The sequence below is a fragment of the Rattus rattus genome, chromosome 11 (genome assembly GCF_011064425.1).
Source record: "Rattus rattus isolate New Zealand chromosome 11, Rrattus_CSIRO_v1, whole genome shotgun sequence".
Lineage (NCBI taxonomy): Eukaryota > Metazoa > Chordata > Mammalia > Rodentia > Muridae > Rattus > Rattus rattus.
The window spans coordinates 10,879,186-10,899,964 of NC_046164.1; the positions used below are offsets into that span (position 1 = coordinate 10,879,186).

Sequence of the window (20,779 nt, forward strand, 5' to 3'; positions counted from 1 at the left end):
TGTCCCGAGTGACTGGGGGACCCTGGCGTGTGAGCTGGGGGTGACTTGACCTCACTTAGATTTTCTGGCTACTTTGATAGACACACGATGAAAGGCTAACTTAGAGGAAAGAGTTCATGTCTATGCGTTACCACCCCACAGACCACCAAGATAAAGGGGAGATACGCATACACCACAGTGTCTGCCCGGCCATCATGGAGAACCACACACGGGTGGAAACATATTTATTTGCTCATACTCTTCTAAAACACCCAGAATCAGAATGGCTCTTGAATTCAGCTTTGGAAGTGAGCAAAGATCACAGGAGTTCTCACAGGAGATTCTTAGTGAGAAAATAAAGTATCCGGCCATTCTCATAAAAAACTAACTCAGGGGGTTGGGGATTTAGCTCAGTGGTAGAACGCTTGCCTAGCAAGCGCAAGGCCCTGGGTTCGGTCCCCAGCTCCGAAAAAAAGAAAAGAAAAAAAAAACAAAACTAACTCAGTGAGTTAGGCAAGGTTTTCCTGAAGCTCCTGAAACTCCAGGTGAGAGGAACAAGGACGAAGGCTGCACAGCGTGCAGAAGCCCAGGTTCCCGGAAGGGAGGTGGGGGAAGCAGCTGCCGTGAGGTCCAGCACATGCTACCCCAGTGCGTCTTACTTCTGTAACAGACGGCTCGTCCAAATCTAGCAATGTGGTCTCCAGCCCTGAGAGTTTTACAAATGAGTCTATGCTGACCCAGAGCTCGGGCGTATCGCACGGTGACCACGCACTCTTCCCACACGCTACAACTCTAGCGGGCGTGCTGCTTTGAGACAGGGCCCTCCTGTGTCACTCAATGCCCTGACCTCACGGTCTTCCTGCCTGCTTCCCGGGGACACCAAGCTCAGCTTGTCCGCTCACTTCCCTCTCCAACAGCGTCCGCTCCCTTCGTCTTGTCCGGCTTGTCTTTGTACAAATTCCCAAGCACAATCCCTAAGAACAGGAGTAGGCCTACTGTGCGGTTGGAGGTAAACTTTTCCCAGCAGTCCTCGGCTCTGTGGATGTCCACGGTGTAAATCTGAAAGAGAAGAGCGCAGAGCGACATTAGGATCCCTTCTGACTGCAGGCAGTGCAGCAGGCCTACTGAGAGGGAAGCAGCTTGGACTGAGCTACAGACCTTAAGCTGTAGGGAGCCTCACTGTATTCCAACTATCCAATGCAGAAAAATGCAAGCATCTCTTCCGGGAGTCACTCAAGCTGGGCCCTACGAGCCCTGGCTGTGAGAGTGTCTGAGGTGACCCACTGTTCTGCCTAGTTCTAACCACAGGCTGGACTTCTCTAATCAGAACTGTGAGATACTCCAATGTCCACCACTGACACAGGGGCTGACACTGCAGTGTGGCTTCCGTGACAATCGCTCAGGATTCAGGTAACTCTGAAATCACTGTCTGTAAGCACTGTCATGTTGCATGACTAAGACAGACATGACACACAGGTGAATTCATGTTTCAGTTTGGGTCCCATTCCTCAGACACCTCTTATGTACATGTGAGTACCGCTAACTTTTTATAAGGTTTAAAAGGAAAGCCTTCGGGTCCTAAGCCCTTCAGGAAAGGACCTCCACCTGCCCTCGGGAAGACCTTCCTTCCACACGCGGACTCACGGTGGCCTCTGCAGCTCCCCTCCTTGGTTTCAGCCTGATCTTCTGCAGCAGTCTCTCAACTGAGAAAGACGCTGCACACTCCTGGCTCTCCCTCACTAAGTGAAGGAGACCCTCCCAGGTTACTATGGCAACCACAGATGTTCTACCCATGTGCCTCTAACTCCCTCCTGTGCTCACAGAGCATCCGGAGACCCAGACCTGTGGCCAGCCGCCCAGGTCAGATGCTCTTTGCCCACACCAGCCCTGCAGATAAACCAAACTAGTCTCATTTAACTTCCCTTCCTTCTTGGACAGGGTCTCACTGTGGAGCTGAGGTTAGCCCTAAATTCTGGATCCTCTTGCCTCAGCATCCCTAGAGCTAGGACATGCCACATGCCTGAACTCTCTCTTTTCTGTTAAGATGTCAGCAGACTCAAAATCAGGATTTCCTTTTACAAAGCAGAAATCCAGGGCAGCCAGGGCTACATCGAGAACTATCTTTAATAAAAGGAAAACTGAAAGTGTGTCCTGAGGACCACAGGTGCCATTTACAGTATCACTCGGCCCACCTCAATTCTCTAACACTCACAGATGCTTGTGTATCCCCTCCTTTGCCACCTCCTACTTTAATGTGTTGAGACTAGACAGTTAATTAGGTCTCCATTCTCGGCAAGGGCCTGAGACTGTCTGGAGAGGAAATGGTGAAGCACTGAAGAACCCTAGTGCTTTGGCAGGCCATGGAGCAGGCATGCTGTGCACCAGAGTAGTTTCTGTGGTAAACATCACTGCAGCCTTGCCTACACAGATGAAGTTCCCAGAGAGCTGTAAGCCGTCATCAGACACAGGATCACCTCGGGAACACCTTTCTACTCTACTCTACTCTACAACACCGGTGCGGAACTTCATAGCCACTGATTCAGTTCAACTTAGATTTGGTGGCTGGTTTTACAAGGCTCTCCATGTGGGTTTCGCTCGAAGCCTGGGGCTGTGGGGCTGGGTGAGCACCCTGAGGACAGTTCCATTTTCCAGGCAGAGCTTGGATTCACTTAGCATTTCCTGATGGTTTTGTTGCTGTTTGGGTGCTGGGACTTGAACCCAGGGCCACACCTGTGCTAGGCAAGCTCCCTAACTCCCTAACACTGACCCCTTTGTTTTCGCTTTGAGATCAGGTTTCACTAAAGTGCCTTGGTTGACTCTGAACTCATGATCCTCCTGGCTTAGCTTCCTGAGATACAGGGATTGCAGATTTCTGGATGTGTTTTCTCTGGCCAGCAGTGGTCCCTACACCGGTGGCACTCAGCTGCATCACAGTGCACTTGTAGGAGTCAGAGGCCAACGCAAGGATCTCTCCTTCTACTATGAAGGTCCTGGGGAACAAACTCAGGCCATCAGACTCGGCGGCAAGCACCTTCATCTGTCTGGCCCTATCACCATCACCACCACCACCACCACCACCACCACCACCACCACCATCATTATTCTTTTAAGGTTTATCAGTTTGTTTTTGGACTAATGAATTCAACCCACAAGCTTCAGCTATAGGAGAAAATTTCGCAGACATCAGAAGTAATTTCAGAAAAATCAAAGAAGAGAAAAAGAAAACCCCCATTAATGTTTATGCTGTCCTCTAAATCAACAAGGTTAATTTTGCTTGCTTGTTTAGTTCTTGTTTGCTTGTTTGTTGAGACAGGGTTTCTCTGTGTAGCCCTGGCTGTCCTAGAACTCACTCTGTAGACCAGGCTGGCCTTGGACTCACAGAGATGTGCCTACTCCTGCCTCTTGAACACTAGGATCGAAGGCCTAGGCCACCACAGCCAGCAATGCTAACCTTTTGACATGACAAGTTGATGTGGAGGGAGGAGCGATTCAAAGCACACAAGCCAAGCAGTTGTTAGCTTTAAGAAGCTCCTTGGTGAGTGAACAGTGGTTATTTTGTTTTAATAATTTCCATAATTTATACCAGGGAAACGGAGGGAGAATAGGAAAAGGTCCAACCTGGTGAGCCAGGTGGGCTCCCACTGCAGCCACAGCAGCGTAGTAAGGGAGGGTCTGACCACTGCTGGCTCCCGCCAGGCTCAGTGCTCCCACCATGGCGACCCCAAAGCCACTGAGCCACTTCTTGGTATTCTCCCTGAAGAGCAGAGCCGTAGACTTCAGGCCAATCAGAGCATCATCTTTCTTGTCCTGATACCAGAAACAGAAGAGCATGTTTGATATTTAATTCAGCAGTTGAAGATCACATTTTTTAAGTGGTCAACTTAGCCGTATTTAATATATTTACAAGGTCACACAACCAGCGGTGCTCTCTAATCCAAGTGCAGAGCGTGCTAAAGACCTCGAAGATACATCACAGCTATAAAGCGCAGAGCATTCTAAAGACCTTGCAGATGCATCACAGCTATAAAGCGAGATGCAGAACGGATGCGCGGTGGATGCGCAGGACATCACTTCCTCACACTGAACCCCAGCCGTCCCCTTGCTGTGCACTGCTCTGCCTCTTAGGGCCCCGCCATGATTGGATTAGACTTTTATGACGTTAGGACTAAAATCAACTGTTTACCTCTTCGTACAATTAATATAATTATATATTATGTAGCTATAATTACAATCATTAGTTATTATAATTAACATAATTTATCTCCATGTTCTCCATGTTGCCTGCAACTTGCTGTGTAAGATCAGGCTGACCTTGGAACTCACAGAGCTCCGTCTGCCTCTGCTGGCTGGGTGCTGGCATCGAAAGGCGTGCACTAGCACATGTGGCTTCAAGTCTCACTCTCTGCCGAGTACTGCTCTTCCACGGGTCTCATTCTGTTCCCCTCTGGCTCCTATCACAGACCGTAAAGAGCTCACTGCACAGCCACACCCACCACTTCCCAGTCAGCCCAGCTGACCCCTCCCTCCCAGAACTGGGTGCTCACGACTCTGCTGCTCTCCCGCTGTCTCTGAAGGAGCAGAGAGCTCACACACATACACGCACTAAATAATAAATCATCTTTTTTCAAGTTCAAAAATGTCTCTTCACTAGACAAATGGGTGGTAACTGTGTGGGGCATTGCTGATCATTTCACATGGTGCGTATGATACAGCATCCCGTCACACACTCACGGGACACACACAGCGTTTGTCACCCGGACCTCAGCAAAGGGGTAAACATGAACAGTCATGACCTGAGAAAAGCAGAAATGAAGCATCCCAAACAAACCACGCAGGAAGTACTAAGCGTCGTGAGGATGTGTGCACCTGAGCCAATGTTCCTGTAAAACAAGATTTATTCTAATTTCTGTGTGCACGTGAGCGCCCGAGAGTCTGCCATGTGACCGGGAGGGTGGAGACTCCCAGGAGCTGGAGTGACAGGCACTTGCGGACCAGCAGGTGCTCACAATTGTGGGGCCATCTCCCCAGATCCGTAAGAACAAACAGCATTTGGAAGTTTTAATGAGGGTTTATTTATTTATGACTGTCAAAGCTCAGAAACAGCTTGGTTCCCCAGAGCAGACATCCATGTTTAAAGCAGTCATCCCATTCCAAGTCACAGGACTATTCGTCGGACTTTAAGCAACAATGACAGAGTGGAGTGATTGTCCGAAGGACAGGAGTTCACGGACAGACAGCCTCCTGTGACACAGGAGACCCTGTCTCAAACACTGTAAAAACTAAACTACAAGAAGGAAATGCTATTGCTACACCGTTACACGCTGTCTCATGTTGCGGTGCGACACAGACGGAGAGGCAGAGCACCTGAAAGCACGGAACTTGGAGGCCATCTGGGCCCGACTTTCAGCTCTGCTCCCCACTACCCATGGAGCCACGGGAAGTTACTTATTCATCTGACGGGGACAGAAGAGATCCGACTGTGCAGGCTGTTAGGGAGTAGACGGACAAACTCGAACAGAAACCGTCTGCTGGACGAGGGAACTGTGAACGATCCGGGTAGGAAGATAACTTGTGTTTTAACCGGGGTAGGAAGATAACTTGCGTTTTAACCTGGTTCTTATTCTAAAAGCTCTGTGTGCATTTGTATCCCAACTCTTAGGCAGGACAACTGGGAGCTCCAGGCCATCCTGGGCCTCGCAGGAAGTTCAAGGCCAGCCTGGGTAACATGAAATGTTGTCTCAAAAAAACAAAACCAAACTACACAAAGAAAGGGTTCTTAGAAAACAACAGCAGTGAAACCAAAATTAAGAAAAAATATCATTTCTTTACCTGGTGGGCATAAATAGTATCATATATCAGTGTCCACATAACTCCAGAAAAATAAAGAGGCAGGCACACAGCTGGATCACAGGAGCCCTTGACAGCAGACCATCCGAGTAACGCACCCCAATTAAAAGTCAAGCCTACATTGGTGAAGGAAGAGGGAAGTGGATTGTATGTCAGCACTGCACAGGAACATGGCTCAGCACGGGTCACATGGTCACCACCGTCACGCATGCTCCGCTGCTCTCTGTCCTCACAGAATCTTCTCACCTCCTGTGGTTGGTATTTATTTCATTCATCTTACAAAGTAACACACTAGGCACAGAAAGTTTAACTGATAATTAAGATATCATAGTCAGTAAGAACACCACTGTTTGGGGTTGGGGATTTAGCTCAGTGGTAGAGCACTTGCCTAGAAGCACAAGGCCCTAGGTTCGGTCCCCAGCTCCGAAAAAAAGAACCAAAAAAGGAACACCACCGTTTAATAAGGTAACTGACTTGTCGGGCTCAGCCTGATGGGACAAGAGTGAAGACATAGCCTTACACCCTTACTCACTTGCACAAGCGCCCCCACACTGGCAGCTGCTACATCCTATCCGTGAGGCCGGTCATTCCCGAAGTCCAGGCTAGATGCTCAGCTCACTAATGGATACCCTGGCTTCAGATCTCTCAGGACCTGACACAGCGTCTCAGGCCACTCTGCAGAAACCCTTTCCCTGCCTTACACCGTCTGTTCCCATTCAGAAGACCCTTCCTCTACTGAGAAAACGCCTCTCCTCTGTGGTCCCACCACATTCATTCCTGTTTGTCACAGGCACTGGATGGCCTGCGTGTGTGCTGGCCTCTGTCTATAGACACGCTGGCTGGCTTAGTTTATCTGAGTACCTGGTGCAGTTCCCGGCACGAAGCACACGTAGGGCTCAATAAGGTTAGGAGAAACTGTTCCAGTGTTAGTGTATCAGCCTGAGGATGGGAAATGCCTGGACCCCCTTTACCAAAAGATTGCCAAAGCCACCGGAACACTGCTTTCTACCTTAAAAAAATAAGGTGGTTGGAGGGAAGATATCCAAGGAGAGGATAAATATCCCATCAGACCTTCCTCACGCATTTCATGAAATGTCTTTTCATTCTTTTATTTCTAGAAAAATGGCTCACAGCATTTCAACCGGCCTAGGAGTAATTCAGAACGTCCTAGAAATAGGAGGGACGTAGAAGTAGGTTTTCCTTCCATGAAAAGCATCACTGCCTTGAGTACCTGTGTGTAATGCTGACGCTGGGGTGCATGAGAGCAAAGGACGATTTTTAGCCACTCTAGTCTACTAATGGAGGCGGAGAGACAACAGACATGTTCTGTTAAAGCGTCAGAGAGTGGGAGCTCTTAGAGCTTCTAGCGTGCTTCCTCCCTCACTTCTAACTCCATAGGATACTCTCAATAACCACCTTTTCATGACATATTTAGAGTTTAAAAGGCACTCCAGAAAAATAATAATCCTGGTAATCTTAATTAATATGTAAGGTTTCTTAGCCAATGAGAATAACTAACTGAGCTCCTTTAAAGTATATAAAACTTGATGGTTAATCTGACATTCACGTGTACACGTGTACACACACACACACACACCCCCTGTGCGGGATATAAGAACATGGCAGACAGTGTGAAAGGACTTACCCAAGGCTAACTGAGGCCAGAACGTGACTCTTTTCATGAGGGGGTAGGTGACGACAAGAAGTAAGGACGCTGCTCCCATTGCTATACTGGAAACAGAGATTACAGGGTTGGTGTGAAACTCAGAAATCATGAAGTATTCAAGTCATCAGTGACAATAATTGCAAGATATTTTTGTGTTTTGTAATATTTTTGTTAAATTTTTCCCTAGAGTTTGACTTTATCTACTGTAGAAAATGATTAGAAAAGTGTTTTCATGGACTAGGAACTATTGCAAGTGCTCCAACTCTGGTAAGTTATTCTACGACCTTCCCTAGGCATCGGCCGTCTAATCTCATTCCCTTTGGCAGAGTGGAAGCTGAGGCGCGAAGCCAGGAAGGAGCCAAGCGTCGCCCAGCTCACCCAGGCTCGGGAGACTCAAATGTTACAGCAACCTGGCTCCAGTCCCACCAGGGTAACCACCCTGTACTGATGGCTACCTCCAAACTGCTTGCAAATCCCAAGGTATGCATGCAGTAAACAAAGTGTGTACGCGCATGTGTCATGCACATGTGTGTGTGTGTGTGTGCGTGTGTGTGTGTGTGCGCGCGCGCGTGTGCATGAGGGACGAGGTAGGGCTACCTCAGATGTGATCCTGAGAAGCCGTACCTTCCTTTTTGAGACAAGGTACTCATTGGAACCTGGGGGTCATCAACCAGGAGAGGCTGCCCGGCCAGGAGAGGCTGCCCGGCCAGCAAGTCCCAGAGATCCGCCTGCCTCCGCCTCCCCAGTGCTAGATCACACACAGCCCCACCTGACTTCACAGTGGGGGCTGAGGATTAAGGACTTATGTGGCAAGTACTTCACCAAGTGAGTCATGCCCCTCGCTCCCCATGTGTCCAGCAGAGTTGAGCGGATGGAGGAGAGTCCCTTCATACAGGGCAGGCACTCTCAAGAAAGAGAAAACAGCAGATGCAGTAGCAGTGGCGCATACGCGCCTTCCATCCTAGCAGAGGAGAGGAACTCTGTGAGTCTGAGGCCAGCCTGGTCACAGAGTGAGTTTCAGGCCAGCTAGACTCACACAGTTGAGACCCTGTCTTGAAAAAACAAACCATCAACAAAACAAACAAACAAGCAAACAAAGAAAGAGAAAACAGCCGCAGAGACTGTTCCGAGGTGGCCGAAAGCTCATCTAACACAGCCATTTCACGCTATTAAGTCTGCCGGGGCCAGGCCTTTCTCTACGGTGCACTCTGTGGGCACTGCTCCAGCTCTCTCCTCACTCAGGACGCACTCTGAAGCAGCCGTCTGAGCCTGTGTCTATTTAGGAGCCCCAAGAATGGGTCCTCACATCTTTCTCTTCTGCTATTTTGACTAGTTACAGACTCTGGGAAAGTCGCAGTTCCACTTTTTGCTAACTGAGCCTAACCACTTCTGCTCCCAGGTACTCAGCAGTGACAGGCCGTGAGAGGGAAATTATACGCACACACATGGCTGCATACACAACAGAGAGCCCAGGGGTGTGCTCTGCATCCTAGCGGGAGCACCTAGAGCACGCTCTGAAGTGCTCTTGGCCCTGTGCTTGTGAGCAGATCTGACGGCAGCGTGCTGAGGTCCTGTGCCCTGCTGACTCAGGTCCTGCGCAGGGCTCAGGAAGCAGACTTGTAACAAGGAGAATGCCACCTCACCGTACATTCTACACGTCAGAGGCGATATTTCACACACAACCGTGGGACCGTAGCTGATGTACCTGTAGTAGTTCAGATGCAGGAGAACGCCCAGTGCCAAGGTCAGCTGTGCCCCAAGGAAGACGAAGGACTGGAAGGCTGAAATGTCTCCCGCGGCGATTGGGCGGTTTGCTGTCCTCTCGACCTAAACACGGGAAAGCAGTGCCTCAGTTCACACACTAGGTCAGTTGTCCATCTCAGCACAGTTAACACAGGCTCCGGGGGCAACCAAGACAGCTCAGGGCTGGCACCTGCCTCCAGCCTTGGAGCCCACACAACAGGAGAGAGAAACGCCTCCTCAGATTTAAGGTTTACTCTGACTTCCTCTCATGGACAGTGTTTCCTTCGCACATACAAATAAATGTTATTTCAAAATGAAGGTGAGGGCTGGAGGGACGGCTCAGAGGTTAAGAGCACTGGCTGCATTTTCAGAGGTCCTGAACTCAACTCCCAGCAACCACACGGTGGCTCACACCCATCTGTAATACAAAAGGATCTGCTGCCCTCTTCTGGTGTGCAGACGTACACGCAGACAAAAGCATGTTAAAGCGATGGACCAAGGCACAAATATGAATGGAGTGAACTCGACATTTGACGTCCCCTCAAGAACTAACACCGCATATTGAAATGGCTTAAAGTGGCTATGAAGGGCTAAATGCTACGACATCATTCCCACCCCCCACCTCCAAACAAAACAGTGTCTTCCTGATCTAGATATGTAGCCGCTCAGCCCAGCAAATGCACGTCCATTTCCCACACACAGGTGGAATGGTAAAGTGACAGACTGTCTCGGGGGCGAGGGAACCGCAGCAGACACTTAGGGAAGCACTAAGTCAGAAGTTAGTGAAGAGGATGAGCCCGGTGCCACATGCCACCCTACTGAATGTGTCTGTGATGTCAGCTGACTGTGCTCAAACAGGCAGAGTGAATGGGGAGTGTGGACAGTTAGACACACCGATGATGACTGCTGCTATCTATTGTCCCCTGAAATGGGATTTCCTCATACCAAAGTCAACCTTACTTATAGTAGGGAAACTTCATTGTTGTTGGAAATAAGGAACTTGGGGTCTGGGAAAGCCTCACGCTGGAGTCCATGCTTCTGATGTCTGCCACAGTCACTCGGTGGCCAATGACTAGCCCAGTGTCAGCAGACGTGCAAACTGGATACGCCTCAGTGGCTGTGCACTTGGCACTTAATATATGCGCGAGCTATTCACTGTGCGAGCTATTCACTGTTCAGTAATCAGCAAACCCTGAACCACAGCCTCGTCACTACTGATGGGAGACACTGCCTATAGGAAACTGAAATAAGGGTGACAATTAGCCTGAGATTTTTACCTCGTCCTTTAAAGGAAACAGGTAACATTTTAAAATTTAAATAAGCAAAAACCATGGCAACGACTGTGAAACCCTTGTGCTTTGTTACATGATAATATATAACCCAGATTCTTGGAGAAGATGGAGAAGGTCGGCAGGAGTCCCCATCCCCCTATAAATAGCAGCCCTGGCTGTCCTGAAACTCACTCTGTAGACCAGGCTGGGCTCTCACTCAAGAGATCCACCAGCGTTGGCCTCTGCAGTGCTGGGATTAAAGCCACTATGCCGGATGGCTTGATTATTTAACGAAGCCTTTTCTCTGTGATAACTACATTTAAGAATATGGAATCCTCATCTGCTCTTATCAGAATGTTATTATTGAAAACATTCTATATGCAACCACAATTTGTACATCAATACACAAAAAAAAAAAAAAACCGATAGAGATCCAGGGATCTCTAGTTTCGTCAGGAATTGCTCTCTCCCCTTGCTCCCCACCACTCCTAACACCTAGCAGTTGCGTATGCAGAAGCACAAGGCTGCATGCATGCAATCCTTGCAGGGTTTTTCTCCTGACACAATCCTCTAGAAATTCACCACACTGCTGCATGGACCCCTTGTTTGCTGCTTGTTTGTTGTTGCTACTGAAGTTTTCCACAGTATAAATGTTTACTCAGACAATGAAGGACACTGGCTGGTCCCAGTTTGGAATTATTACAAGCAAAGCCACTACAATCATATGGAAAACGCCATGTGAATGAACAGTTTTTATTCCTATGGATGAAAGCCCAGGAGTGCAGCCATAACCTGGACACCACCACCTAGAGTAAACCAACAAGCCAGGCTTCCGTCTGAGTCTGGCACACCCTGAACTCCTACCAGCAATAGACAGGCAGTTCTGCCCGGCTATGAGCTTGGCACTGTTTCTCCCTGCAGTCACCGTGCCTGTATGATGAGTCTGCAGTAAATCAAAGCAAATGATGTTGGGAAAAACAAAGCATTTTATGTTCCTTGCGGTCTAGGCATCTTCTGTTAAACAACTACTTACACAGGAACCAGACTTTTCTTCAGCGTTGGTTCTGAGCGTTTTTATAATGGTATCCTGGTGGGTATGAGGTTTCAAACATTTGCTAGTGCACACCTTTAATCCTTCTAAAAGGGCCTCTGACTTATACATGGATTCTTGTGAAATCCAACGTGGCTGCATTTCTTTTAATGAATTACACGTCGGTGTCTGTCTTCCAGCGCATGTAAGAGTTTCAGACGCTCTTCGGTCCATTCTTACGAAGGCGTATCTTACTGTGGATTTGCCTACTGTGTTTTAGGCATTTCCTTCATGAAAATGGACACAGTGTACTTTTGCCTTTTCCCAATTTCAGACATTCAGCTGTACTCCTTCAGGCATTTTTCAGTGTTTCTTACCTGAAATCAAGCGTCTTGGGTGTCTAAGAGTCTATCTCTTTTATCTTTATCTTACTTGTATGGGCGTTTTGCTTCTATGTCTGGTCATCACCTCCGTGCCTGGTGCTTACAGAACCCTGGAGGGTGTCACATCCTCTAGAACTGGAGTTACAGACAGTTGTGAATTTCATGTGGGCTCTGAGAACTGAATCCAGGTCGTCTGGATGAACAGCCAGTGCTCTTAACCACTGAACCATCTCTCCGGCCTCCTGGATCTCATTTTTAACCTTGTTTTAGTTGGGTTTTTGGGAAGGAACTGAGGATTCTGTCTAATTATTTCCACATGGAATTAGCTCACTTTTGATTCTTAGCTTCCAATGGCTCCTGGAGGAGTAGGCGTTTGTCAGTGCTTGGCTATGGTCTGTGTCCATTTGTGTCCCCAGGCTGCTGGCCTCTTATGAGAGGCAAAAAGTCATCCAGAAAAGTCACTGCCATGCTGTTGGGGCTGAGGGTCTCCCACCTTCTCTTCTATAGTCTTGTGTGCTGTCTGCTTGTGATGTCTGGAGTCTGGCTGTGCTCGGTGGGAGGAAGAAAGCCTGTCTAGTCCACCTTAGGGCAGTGTGAACATAGGGGAGGTGTGAGACCTCCACATGGTCTCCAAGTCAGATAAGGCAACTCAGATATAAACGTTCATTTCTTCCTCAAATTCCCTCTTTCCAATCTCAAGTCTAAGATTAGCTTCGAAGGTAACTGAGAACGAAATCCTTTTTGAATATTTAACCTCCAATGATAATTTCTATAAATCAGTATGCCATTACTCACAGATGTGCTAATTTACAGCTCTTTTTTTCATTTTCTATAAGCCTTATACCGGGCTTTTAAAAAGGGCACACTGAACTATAAACTTGACTCTGAAACCTCATTCATAAGGTACACAGAATGAAAAATGACCCAGGAAATGGGAACATGCAAATCAGGTTTGCATTTGCTGGCCAATCTTCCATTACACACACACACACACACACACACACACACACACACACACACGCACGCACGAGAGAGACAGGGAGAGGGAGAGGTGGGGAACTGTTCAATACAATATGCTTATACTTTTGGGGCACAGTAAGAGACTAACTATAGGACTGAGGATTAAACAGGACCCACCCCCGTGAGACTACCTGAGAAGCAGAGCTCTGTGGTAGCACACTGAGGTGCTGGAATTCCAACTTAGTTCTGGGCCGGGCTGCCTGGGTCCTGGAGCTGGAGAGTAAGCTGAGGGCGGGGCTGAGTGGAGCCCGTGGCCGGGGTTCACTCAAACTGAAGCCTCATTTACAGGACAGCAGCCAAGGAAAGCTGACATCTCTTAGACACACAAAGACTCAGGGTCCGATTCTAACTGTAGCTCCTACCTTTAACTTCCTCACCCTGGTCTCCCACCCTTTCAGTCTGGTAAAATTCCAGCACACACCCTGCCCTCTGGTGCTCTTCTGCTTGAAGGGGAGTGAGCCGCACTTCTCAACAGCGGCCACTCAAATGGCCCCTTTCACGGTGGGATCGGGACTCGTGTGATGTCATCAGGTGTTCTGAAAAAATGACAGAGGCCTGTCTGTTCCTTCCCGGGGTGAAAGTACCTTTTTATCGAAGTCACGGTCCCACATGTCATTAATAGTACAGCCTGCTCCACGCATGAGAATAGCTCCAGTGCCAAAGAGTGATAACATATACCAGTCAGGAAAACAACCCGGGTCAGCGGCCAGACCAATGCTCCAAGTGCATGGCAAATACAGCAGCCAGGTCCCTAAACAGGAAGGAACACATTCAGTCAGGTAACTGCCCCATCTGTTTAGCTGCTGTCTTGCCTTCTGCTGCTGTGACAGAGCCCATGGCGTGGGAAGAAGCGTTTGTTGATTTGGTGCGTGTACATCTCCATCAGTCCACCATAAAAGGAACCTGGAGGCAGGAGCTGATGTTTGCTGCCTCTCTCAGCCTGTTTCCTTCTACCACCCAGGACCATCTGACCAGGGTGGCATTGTCCCCAGTGGGCCAGACCCCCCCACATCATTAATGAAGAAAATGCCTCAGGCATAGTTGGAGGCATGTTCTTATTGAGGTTGTCCCTTCCCAGAGGACTCTAGCTTGTGTCAGGTTGACAAAAACAACCAACTCCCCTTGCCACCCTCCCCCACCCCAATCCCAACTGCCCAGCGCAACCACCACATCCCAAAGTGTGTAAGCGGTGACAGGCCACCACTGGAACCGCAGCACTGGGGACTCCAGTGGTGGCACTGGGGACTCCTGTGGTGGTGTATGCCTTTGATTACCAGAATTTCTTTAATCCCACACACCAGGCAGGTTGCTTGGCCTCATAGCAAGTTACAGGCCAACAAGGGCTATACAGTGAGACGTTATCGCAAGAGCTCAAAGGTCTTGAGATGAAGGGTCTGTGCAGCAAGACCCATCTAAAACAAAACAGCAACTTCCCTAATAAAACCTGGCAAAACTGGGGGATAAGTCAGGTGTGGGGCTGGCTATCTATACTCTGAAACCAAGACACAAAGGCAGGGGATCAAGGTGAAGGCCAGTCTGTGATCAAGTCCTAGGCTAACCAGAGAGACCTGTCAACTAACAACAACCAGACCCATCAAATCAAGGGAAAATAAACCTGTAACCATATAGCAAATACAAATTTACCCCAGGGGCTGGAGAGATGGCTCAATGGTTAAGAGCACTGGCTGCTCTTGCAGAAGTCCTGAGTTCAATTCCCAGCAACCACATGGTGGCTCACAACCATCTGTAATGGATCCGATGCCCTCTTCTGGTGTGTCTGAAGACAGGGACAGTGTACTCATAGACATGAAATAAAGCTCCTAGAGCAGAGAAAGAAGTAGTACAATGAAGAAATGCACAAAAGAGGCTGGAGAGATGGCCCAGCTGTTCCGAACACACTAGAACGTCACTTTACTGTAGCCGGTACAGTTCACGGACATGGTACGGGGTAAGGGCTTCTACAGTGGAGCTTTCTGTCCTTCAGTACTGAGTCATGTGAAGTCACATGTACAGGGGGGCTAAAGTCCGATGCTTAGCAAATAAACCAGATGAAATTAACTGAATGGAAGTACATTATATAGAGACTTAAAAACGACCTTTGAAATTCTACTCCAATTGGAAGTCTTAACTAGCTTCGCGTATCTTGCCTGTTAGGTACAGTCTAACGGGTATAAAGATTTGTTTTGCTGGTACAAGGTCTTACTGTATTGCCCAGGCAGGACTTGAATCCGCAGAGCTCTTCCTGCTTCAGCATCCTTGGTGCCGGCTAACCACAGGCTTGATAGTTACTTTGCTTCCTGACTTAGGAATATGAGAGAAAAGGGGCCAGGGGAGGAGCATACACCTACACCTTAGCACTTAAGAGGCGAAGACAGGAGGAGTCTGAGTTCAAGACCAGGTTAAGCTCCACAGTATAATCATGTCTTTAAAAAAGTCAGGAGCTGGGGATGTGTAGCCCAGTGATAGTATTTGCCTAGCATGACCCAGGGCCCTGGATTTAATCTTTTGGCATTGGAAGGAGGTAGGCACACCCTTACAATCCCTTATCTAAAACTTGAACAAAACGTAACACTTAGGGGCTGTGCAGGAAGCACTGGCCAGCACTGCAAACACTGTATATGTATAAACACGGTGCTCGCCAGGTCCTAAAGGGAGTGTCATTAGTAACAGCACCTCACAAATGGAGGAGCACTAAGTGAGGCAGACACCGCTGCTCCTTAGAGGAGAGACTACGTTTCACCGTTTGCTTGGTACGGCTAGAACGGAAGTCTCCACTGAACTAGGCCTCATGACACCCAGTGCACAGTGAAGCCAGGCTTTCCTTGGCTACAAGTCCGTATTCCAATGTGCGTGTGCTCACTCGCTGATAGGGGCCAGCAAAGGGAGCAGACACTAGACAGCAAAGAGGCTGAAGGCAGAGGTCTCAACTTCATCTGAGAACAGGGAGGATGACATCTACCCACTGAGCTTTAATGAGACGACAGTATTACAGAGGAGAGTTCTGAGAGCAGGACTTGGGGCTTAAGTGAGCAGCTACAGGCACTGGACCATGGACCTGTGTCCCAAGTCTACTGGAACGGACTAATCAGTGTATATTAACCTATATAACACACATAACTAGAGTTGGTTTTCTCTAACTCCTGAAGTAATAATATTAATATTTCTTGAGCCCCTGTTATGGGAAGACACTGCTCAAAGAATGGACTATGTGTTTATGAATTTCCGGTACACAGCAGTTCTGTGTCAGGACCTTCCAGGAAACACTGCTGGTTCTCACAGTGGACAGTAAGGCAAGAGTTCTTTCTATCACACTAACTGCAGGTCTGAGGAGGATGTCCCCTATAGGCTCTAGCGTTCGGACAAGTGGCCTCAGTGGGTGAGGCTGTTGGGAGCCTCAGGAGTCTGACCTGGGAGAAAGTGTGCCTCTGGAGGAAGGCTTTGGGAGTAAGTCATGGGCATTCTGGGTGGACTGTGTACTGTCTGTGGTTCAAGATGTGAACTCCCAGCTTCTGCTCCGCTGAGACTTGCTGCCAGGCTCCCTGCCATGACACTTCTACCCCTCTGGAACGGTGAGCCCAGCCTGGGTCATGATGCTTCCTCACAGCAAGAGAAAGGTAACAAGTGCAGAAACCGAGAGATGGGAGCACGGTGTGCCCAGGGCCACAGTGTTAGGGCAGAATTCTAAACCAGCACTCTGGCAGAAGCCTAAGTCAAAAATTCCATCTCATACCTAAATCCCGACCCACAAAAACCCTACTTCTGTTCCCACTGGCTGCCGGGGCACTCCTTTCTGTGTTCCCTGTGACACAGTCATTTGTTTCAGTTATGTTCTGTGAAGAACGGTGCAGAGGTATCAAGAAAAGCCAATCGGGTAGTAGACAGACATGTTTACTACAAAATGGAAAGTCTCTGGGAGAGGAAATAAAATGGTCAGATTCTGAATGGGATGGCAGGGCAAAATGCCTGTGTAGACTGAGCTTACGATTCTCTAATGATATATTTCCCTTAAGACAACCGGGAACTGCAGTGAAGTGGGAAACACAACTGCCAACCTGGTAGAAACAGCGCCACCTGCCGAAACTTCCTGGAATAACATCGGTTAAGTGACCAGCGATGTAGCCCAGTGGTATGTCGCTTGACTAGCATGTGGAAGGCGCTTTGAGTTTCACTCCTAGTACTGAGAAACAAGAAAGCTTTGTCACTGCCTTCTAAAACACAACGACGACTAATACTGCTCTATGAGGTAATTAGATATAACATCAATACAGAAAAAAAATAACAGCAATACAGTACCACTGTCCTATAAGACAAGCACATACATATCAAACCAAGATTTCTACTACCAATTTCTGCTCCTGACACATGGTAGGCGTCCAAAAGCATTCACTGAACAAACTTTACCCTGTAATCATCTTACATAGAATTAAAACATGCAGGCCAGTATCTTAAGATTCCCAACACAAATAACTATAAAGATAATTTTCTAATCTCCACTTCTGAAGTGGTAGTGACTAACGCCTCTGGAACTCTTACATGCAGGCACTTGTCAAAGTATTTACCATGTGAAGATGGACGTTAAGGCTAACTTTATAAAGTCAATATCAGCACTTTCCTTTTATAGAGAAAGAAATGAAGGTGTAGGGACGTGAAGTAATTTAAGCACAGTTCCTCCACTGGGTGGGGCTGAAGGTTCAAATCCATGAGATCTGGCTGGAAACCAGGTTCATAACACTTTATAGAGTCCCGTTACATGGTAGGATGTACGGCCACTGGAACGATGATGTTTAATTGTGAAAACAGAAACAGTGGCAGCAGTTGGTCTGTCCTGCATGCCTGCAGGTCGCCCTTGTAGCTTTGTCACCCAGATTTTAAGAACAGAATTATAGAATGCTTATGTAAACCCTGAATTACACAACACCCTAATCATGGCGGGCCTGCCTTTCATTTAATAGGCTCTATATTCTAATCTCTCACTGCTGGGATTCGGTGCTTAAACCCCAAGCAGGGAGCATTCACAGCTAGAATGTCAACAGTGGCACCTGGCTGCTGCCACTTCACTCCTCCCCTTTGTCACCTGGACACTGAAGCAAGCTCTGGAGGTTGTGGCCAACCTGCAGTACAAAGAGAGCCCTTGTCTCACACAAACTAAACAGGTTCGGGTGGGTATGGAGGTCAGCGCCTGCAGTCCCAGCAGTTGGGAAACGGAAGCAGGGGTTCAAGGCTGGCCAGAGACACATAATGGGACCCCGTCTGAAAACAGACACCATACCCAACAGGGCACATTGGGGGTCACATAGGTGAAGGCAGAACAGATAATTTTGGCATTTGGGTGCACATCCATACACCGAAACTGAACATATCAACATCTAAATTGGCTAGAATTCAGTTGTTCTTCTCTTCCTCCGTCCAGCCTTGTCTCCCACTAATTCCTACATCTTTCCAGGGTTGCAGGTCAGGCGGACATTCTTGACGTTTCACCACTAAGTGTTTGGTTTTTTATTTCGGAATATATAGCCCAGACTGGCTTGCAACTTGAATCAGTCCTCCTGCCTCAGCCTCTTGAACACTGGACTATAGACGTGAGCCACCATATTTGGCTATCCTTGGATCTTAAAAATATTTCTCCAAGATCTCTCTACTCCTCTGTAATATAGCATTCCCTTTGGAGTACTAGTTTTTCCAGCATTGGAAACCCACAGTAAGTTCTTTCTCCTTGTGCATGATATTTGTTTCCACACCTTCGTAGGTCATCAACTGTCTTTTCCAACCAGAAACAAATTCTTTCAAAGCTGGTAGTTTCCCTAGTGCTTTCTGTCACTAAGGCCAGGTGAATCCATCTACTACTCCGGACAGCGTTTTACGAACTAGACAGAAGCGTTCCGTGCAGACGGAGTTAATATTGTGTCACAGGTGTCAAGAAGAGGGTCAGAGAGAGAGAGGGGATTGTGTGGGTTTTATGTTGACGGGCAATAGGAAGCACGATACCCGGCTGTGTTCAGATGCTCTAAATCTTTGTAATCAGTAATGAAGGAAAAAGCCCAGTACCAACACTATTGGGTTCTTCTGGTCTGGCTCTGACAGGGAGCGTGAATTTCAATAGTCTTACATGCGTCTTGGGCCTTACATATTTGGAGGCAGAAACGAAAACTAATGAATGCAGAAATGCTTCAAAACTGCAAATCACCAATCAAAAGCTTCGAGGAAGCAAAGGAGCGCCGGATCACAACTGAAAGATCTCTGCAAATACATGTTTATCAATGTTCGCCTCCGGTCTCCGGTCTCCGAGCGTGGGGAAATCTGCGTGTTTCTCCCTGGCTAAGGTCCTGACCGAGTCCCTAGGGGACTGACCCAATGGGTGCATCACGCCGGCAGCGGGCTCTCAGTTACGGGACCCGGGCACGCAGCCACGGATATGCCCGCCCCACTCACCGATGGGCTTGTCCAGACGCATGAGCCGCAGGTAGGGCTGCAGCGGGCGGGGCGCCGAGTTCACTACGGCTGCGGCGGACAGGCTGAGTGCGCGCCCGCGCTGCGTCCCGGAGGCCGGCGCTCGCCGGTCCCGCGCTCCCGACGTCCCTGTGGTGCGCGCCAGGGCCAGCGGGAGTCCACCCGGACCTCGCAGCCATGCGGGCGACACCACCCGCAGGCCCCGCACTAGCCCCGCGCCTCCCAAGTGCAGCATGACGCTAGGCTGGACGCCGATTGGTGACGTCACCCAGGCGACAGGCCGCGGGCGGGCATGCGCAGTGGTGTCGTATTAGGTGGTTATGAGTTTCTTTGCGCTGTGTGTGTGTGTGTGTGTGTGTGTGTGTGCGTGCGTGCGTGCGTGCGTGCGTGCGTGTGTGCGTGCGCGTGTGCGTGTGCCTGTGCCTGTGCCTGTGCCTGTGCCTATAACCAATGTGTGTGTGCCTATAACCAATGGAAGCCAGAAGAGGGCGCCAGATCTCCTGGAACTGGATTTATAGATGGTGCTTAGCCATGTGGGTACTGGAAATCAAATCTGGGTCCTCAGTAGGAAGAGCAACCGGTGCTGTACGCCGGTGAACCATCCCTCCAGCGCCAGGTTTCTTAATGAACTCAAAAGGAAAGTGTTTATTTGTATGGAACAGTTCTGCCACAAAAAGAAAAAAAATTAACGACATCGAATGTTCACATTCTAAAACTAAAAGGGAACTAAGAAGGCAAATCCAATTATGTAGATTCAGATATACTATTTTTTAATTAAGGGAAGTTCTTTGCTCGAGGGTGAACCTAAGTTTGACAGTCAGCCGAAGAAACCGATGCAGTTTCACTCAACTTCATAGCTACCCAGTAGTGGCACACTCCTTTAATCTGAGCACTTAGTTTGAGATCAGCCTAGTCTGCAGAATGAGTTTCAGGACAGCCAGGGCTACACAGAGAAACCCTGTCTTGAAAAAGAAAATAAAGAAAAACAAAACAACCAACGTTATAACATCCTGATTAAGGTAGTCAGCCCTGGTATGTTTCCAGGTACCTGGTAGTGTTCCCCTCATTAACTGGCTCTGGACAAGTCGTTTATCTGGATTTTAGTGTTTTAAGATGGTGGTGTATCCTTTTTGGTGCCCTTCCTTAGACCTTGTTCAGTGAGTTCTGTGATACCTGTGTAACAACAGGTTGCTGGTCTAACACTTGTGGAAGACACAGCAGGAGGGTGTGCTGGCCTTTGTCCGTAGTCTGGGAAGCACTGTAGGTCCTTTGATCTTTTAGCTTCATCTGTTGCTTGCTAGCTGAGCTCTGAATTCTCTACAAGTTTGTGGCCTTTACGCTCCTTCCTTTTCCAAAACTTGCCTCCAGGCTGTTTATTCTCAAGCATCCTTTC

At 48.5% G+C, this 20,779-nt stretch overlaps 1 protein-coding gene across 1 annotated transcript; it reads right to left on the reverse strand.

Annotated features, from left to right (window-relative positions):
• Nucleotides 1-192: 192 nt before the first annotated feature.
• On the reverse strand, nt 193-19,648 carry Coq2 (coenzyme Q2, polyprenyltransferase). Its single transcript, XM_032916458.1, has 7 exons — nt 19,369-19,648; nt 13,524-13,690; nt 9,198-9,319; nt 7,472-7,557; nt 5,809-5,942; nt 3,598-3,786; nt 193-1,038 (listed from the first exon to the last, which is right to left on the reverse strand). Exons 1-7 carry the CDS (start codon nt 19,619-19,621, stop codon nt 865-867), a joined length of 1,125 nt encoding a protein of 374 aa, XP_032772349.1. The 5' UTR covers nt 19,622-19,648; the 3' UTR covers nt 193-864.
• Between the last annotated feature and the right edge of the window lie 1,131 nt (nt 19,649-20,779).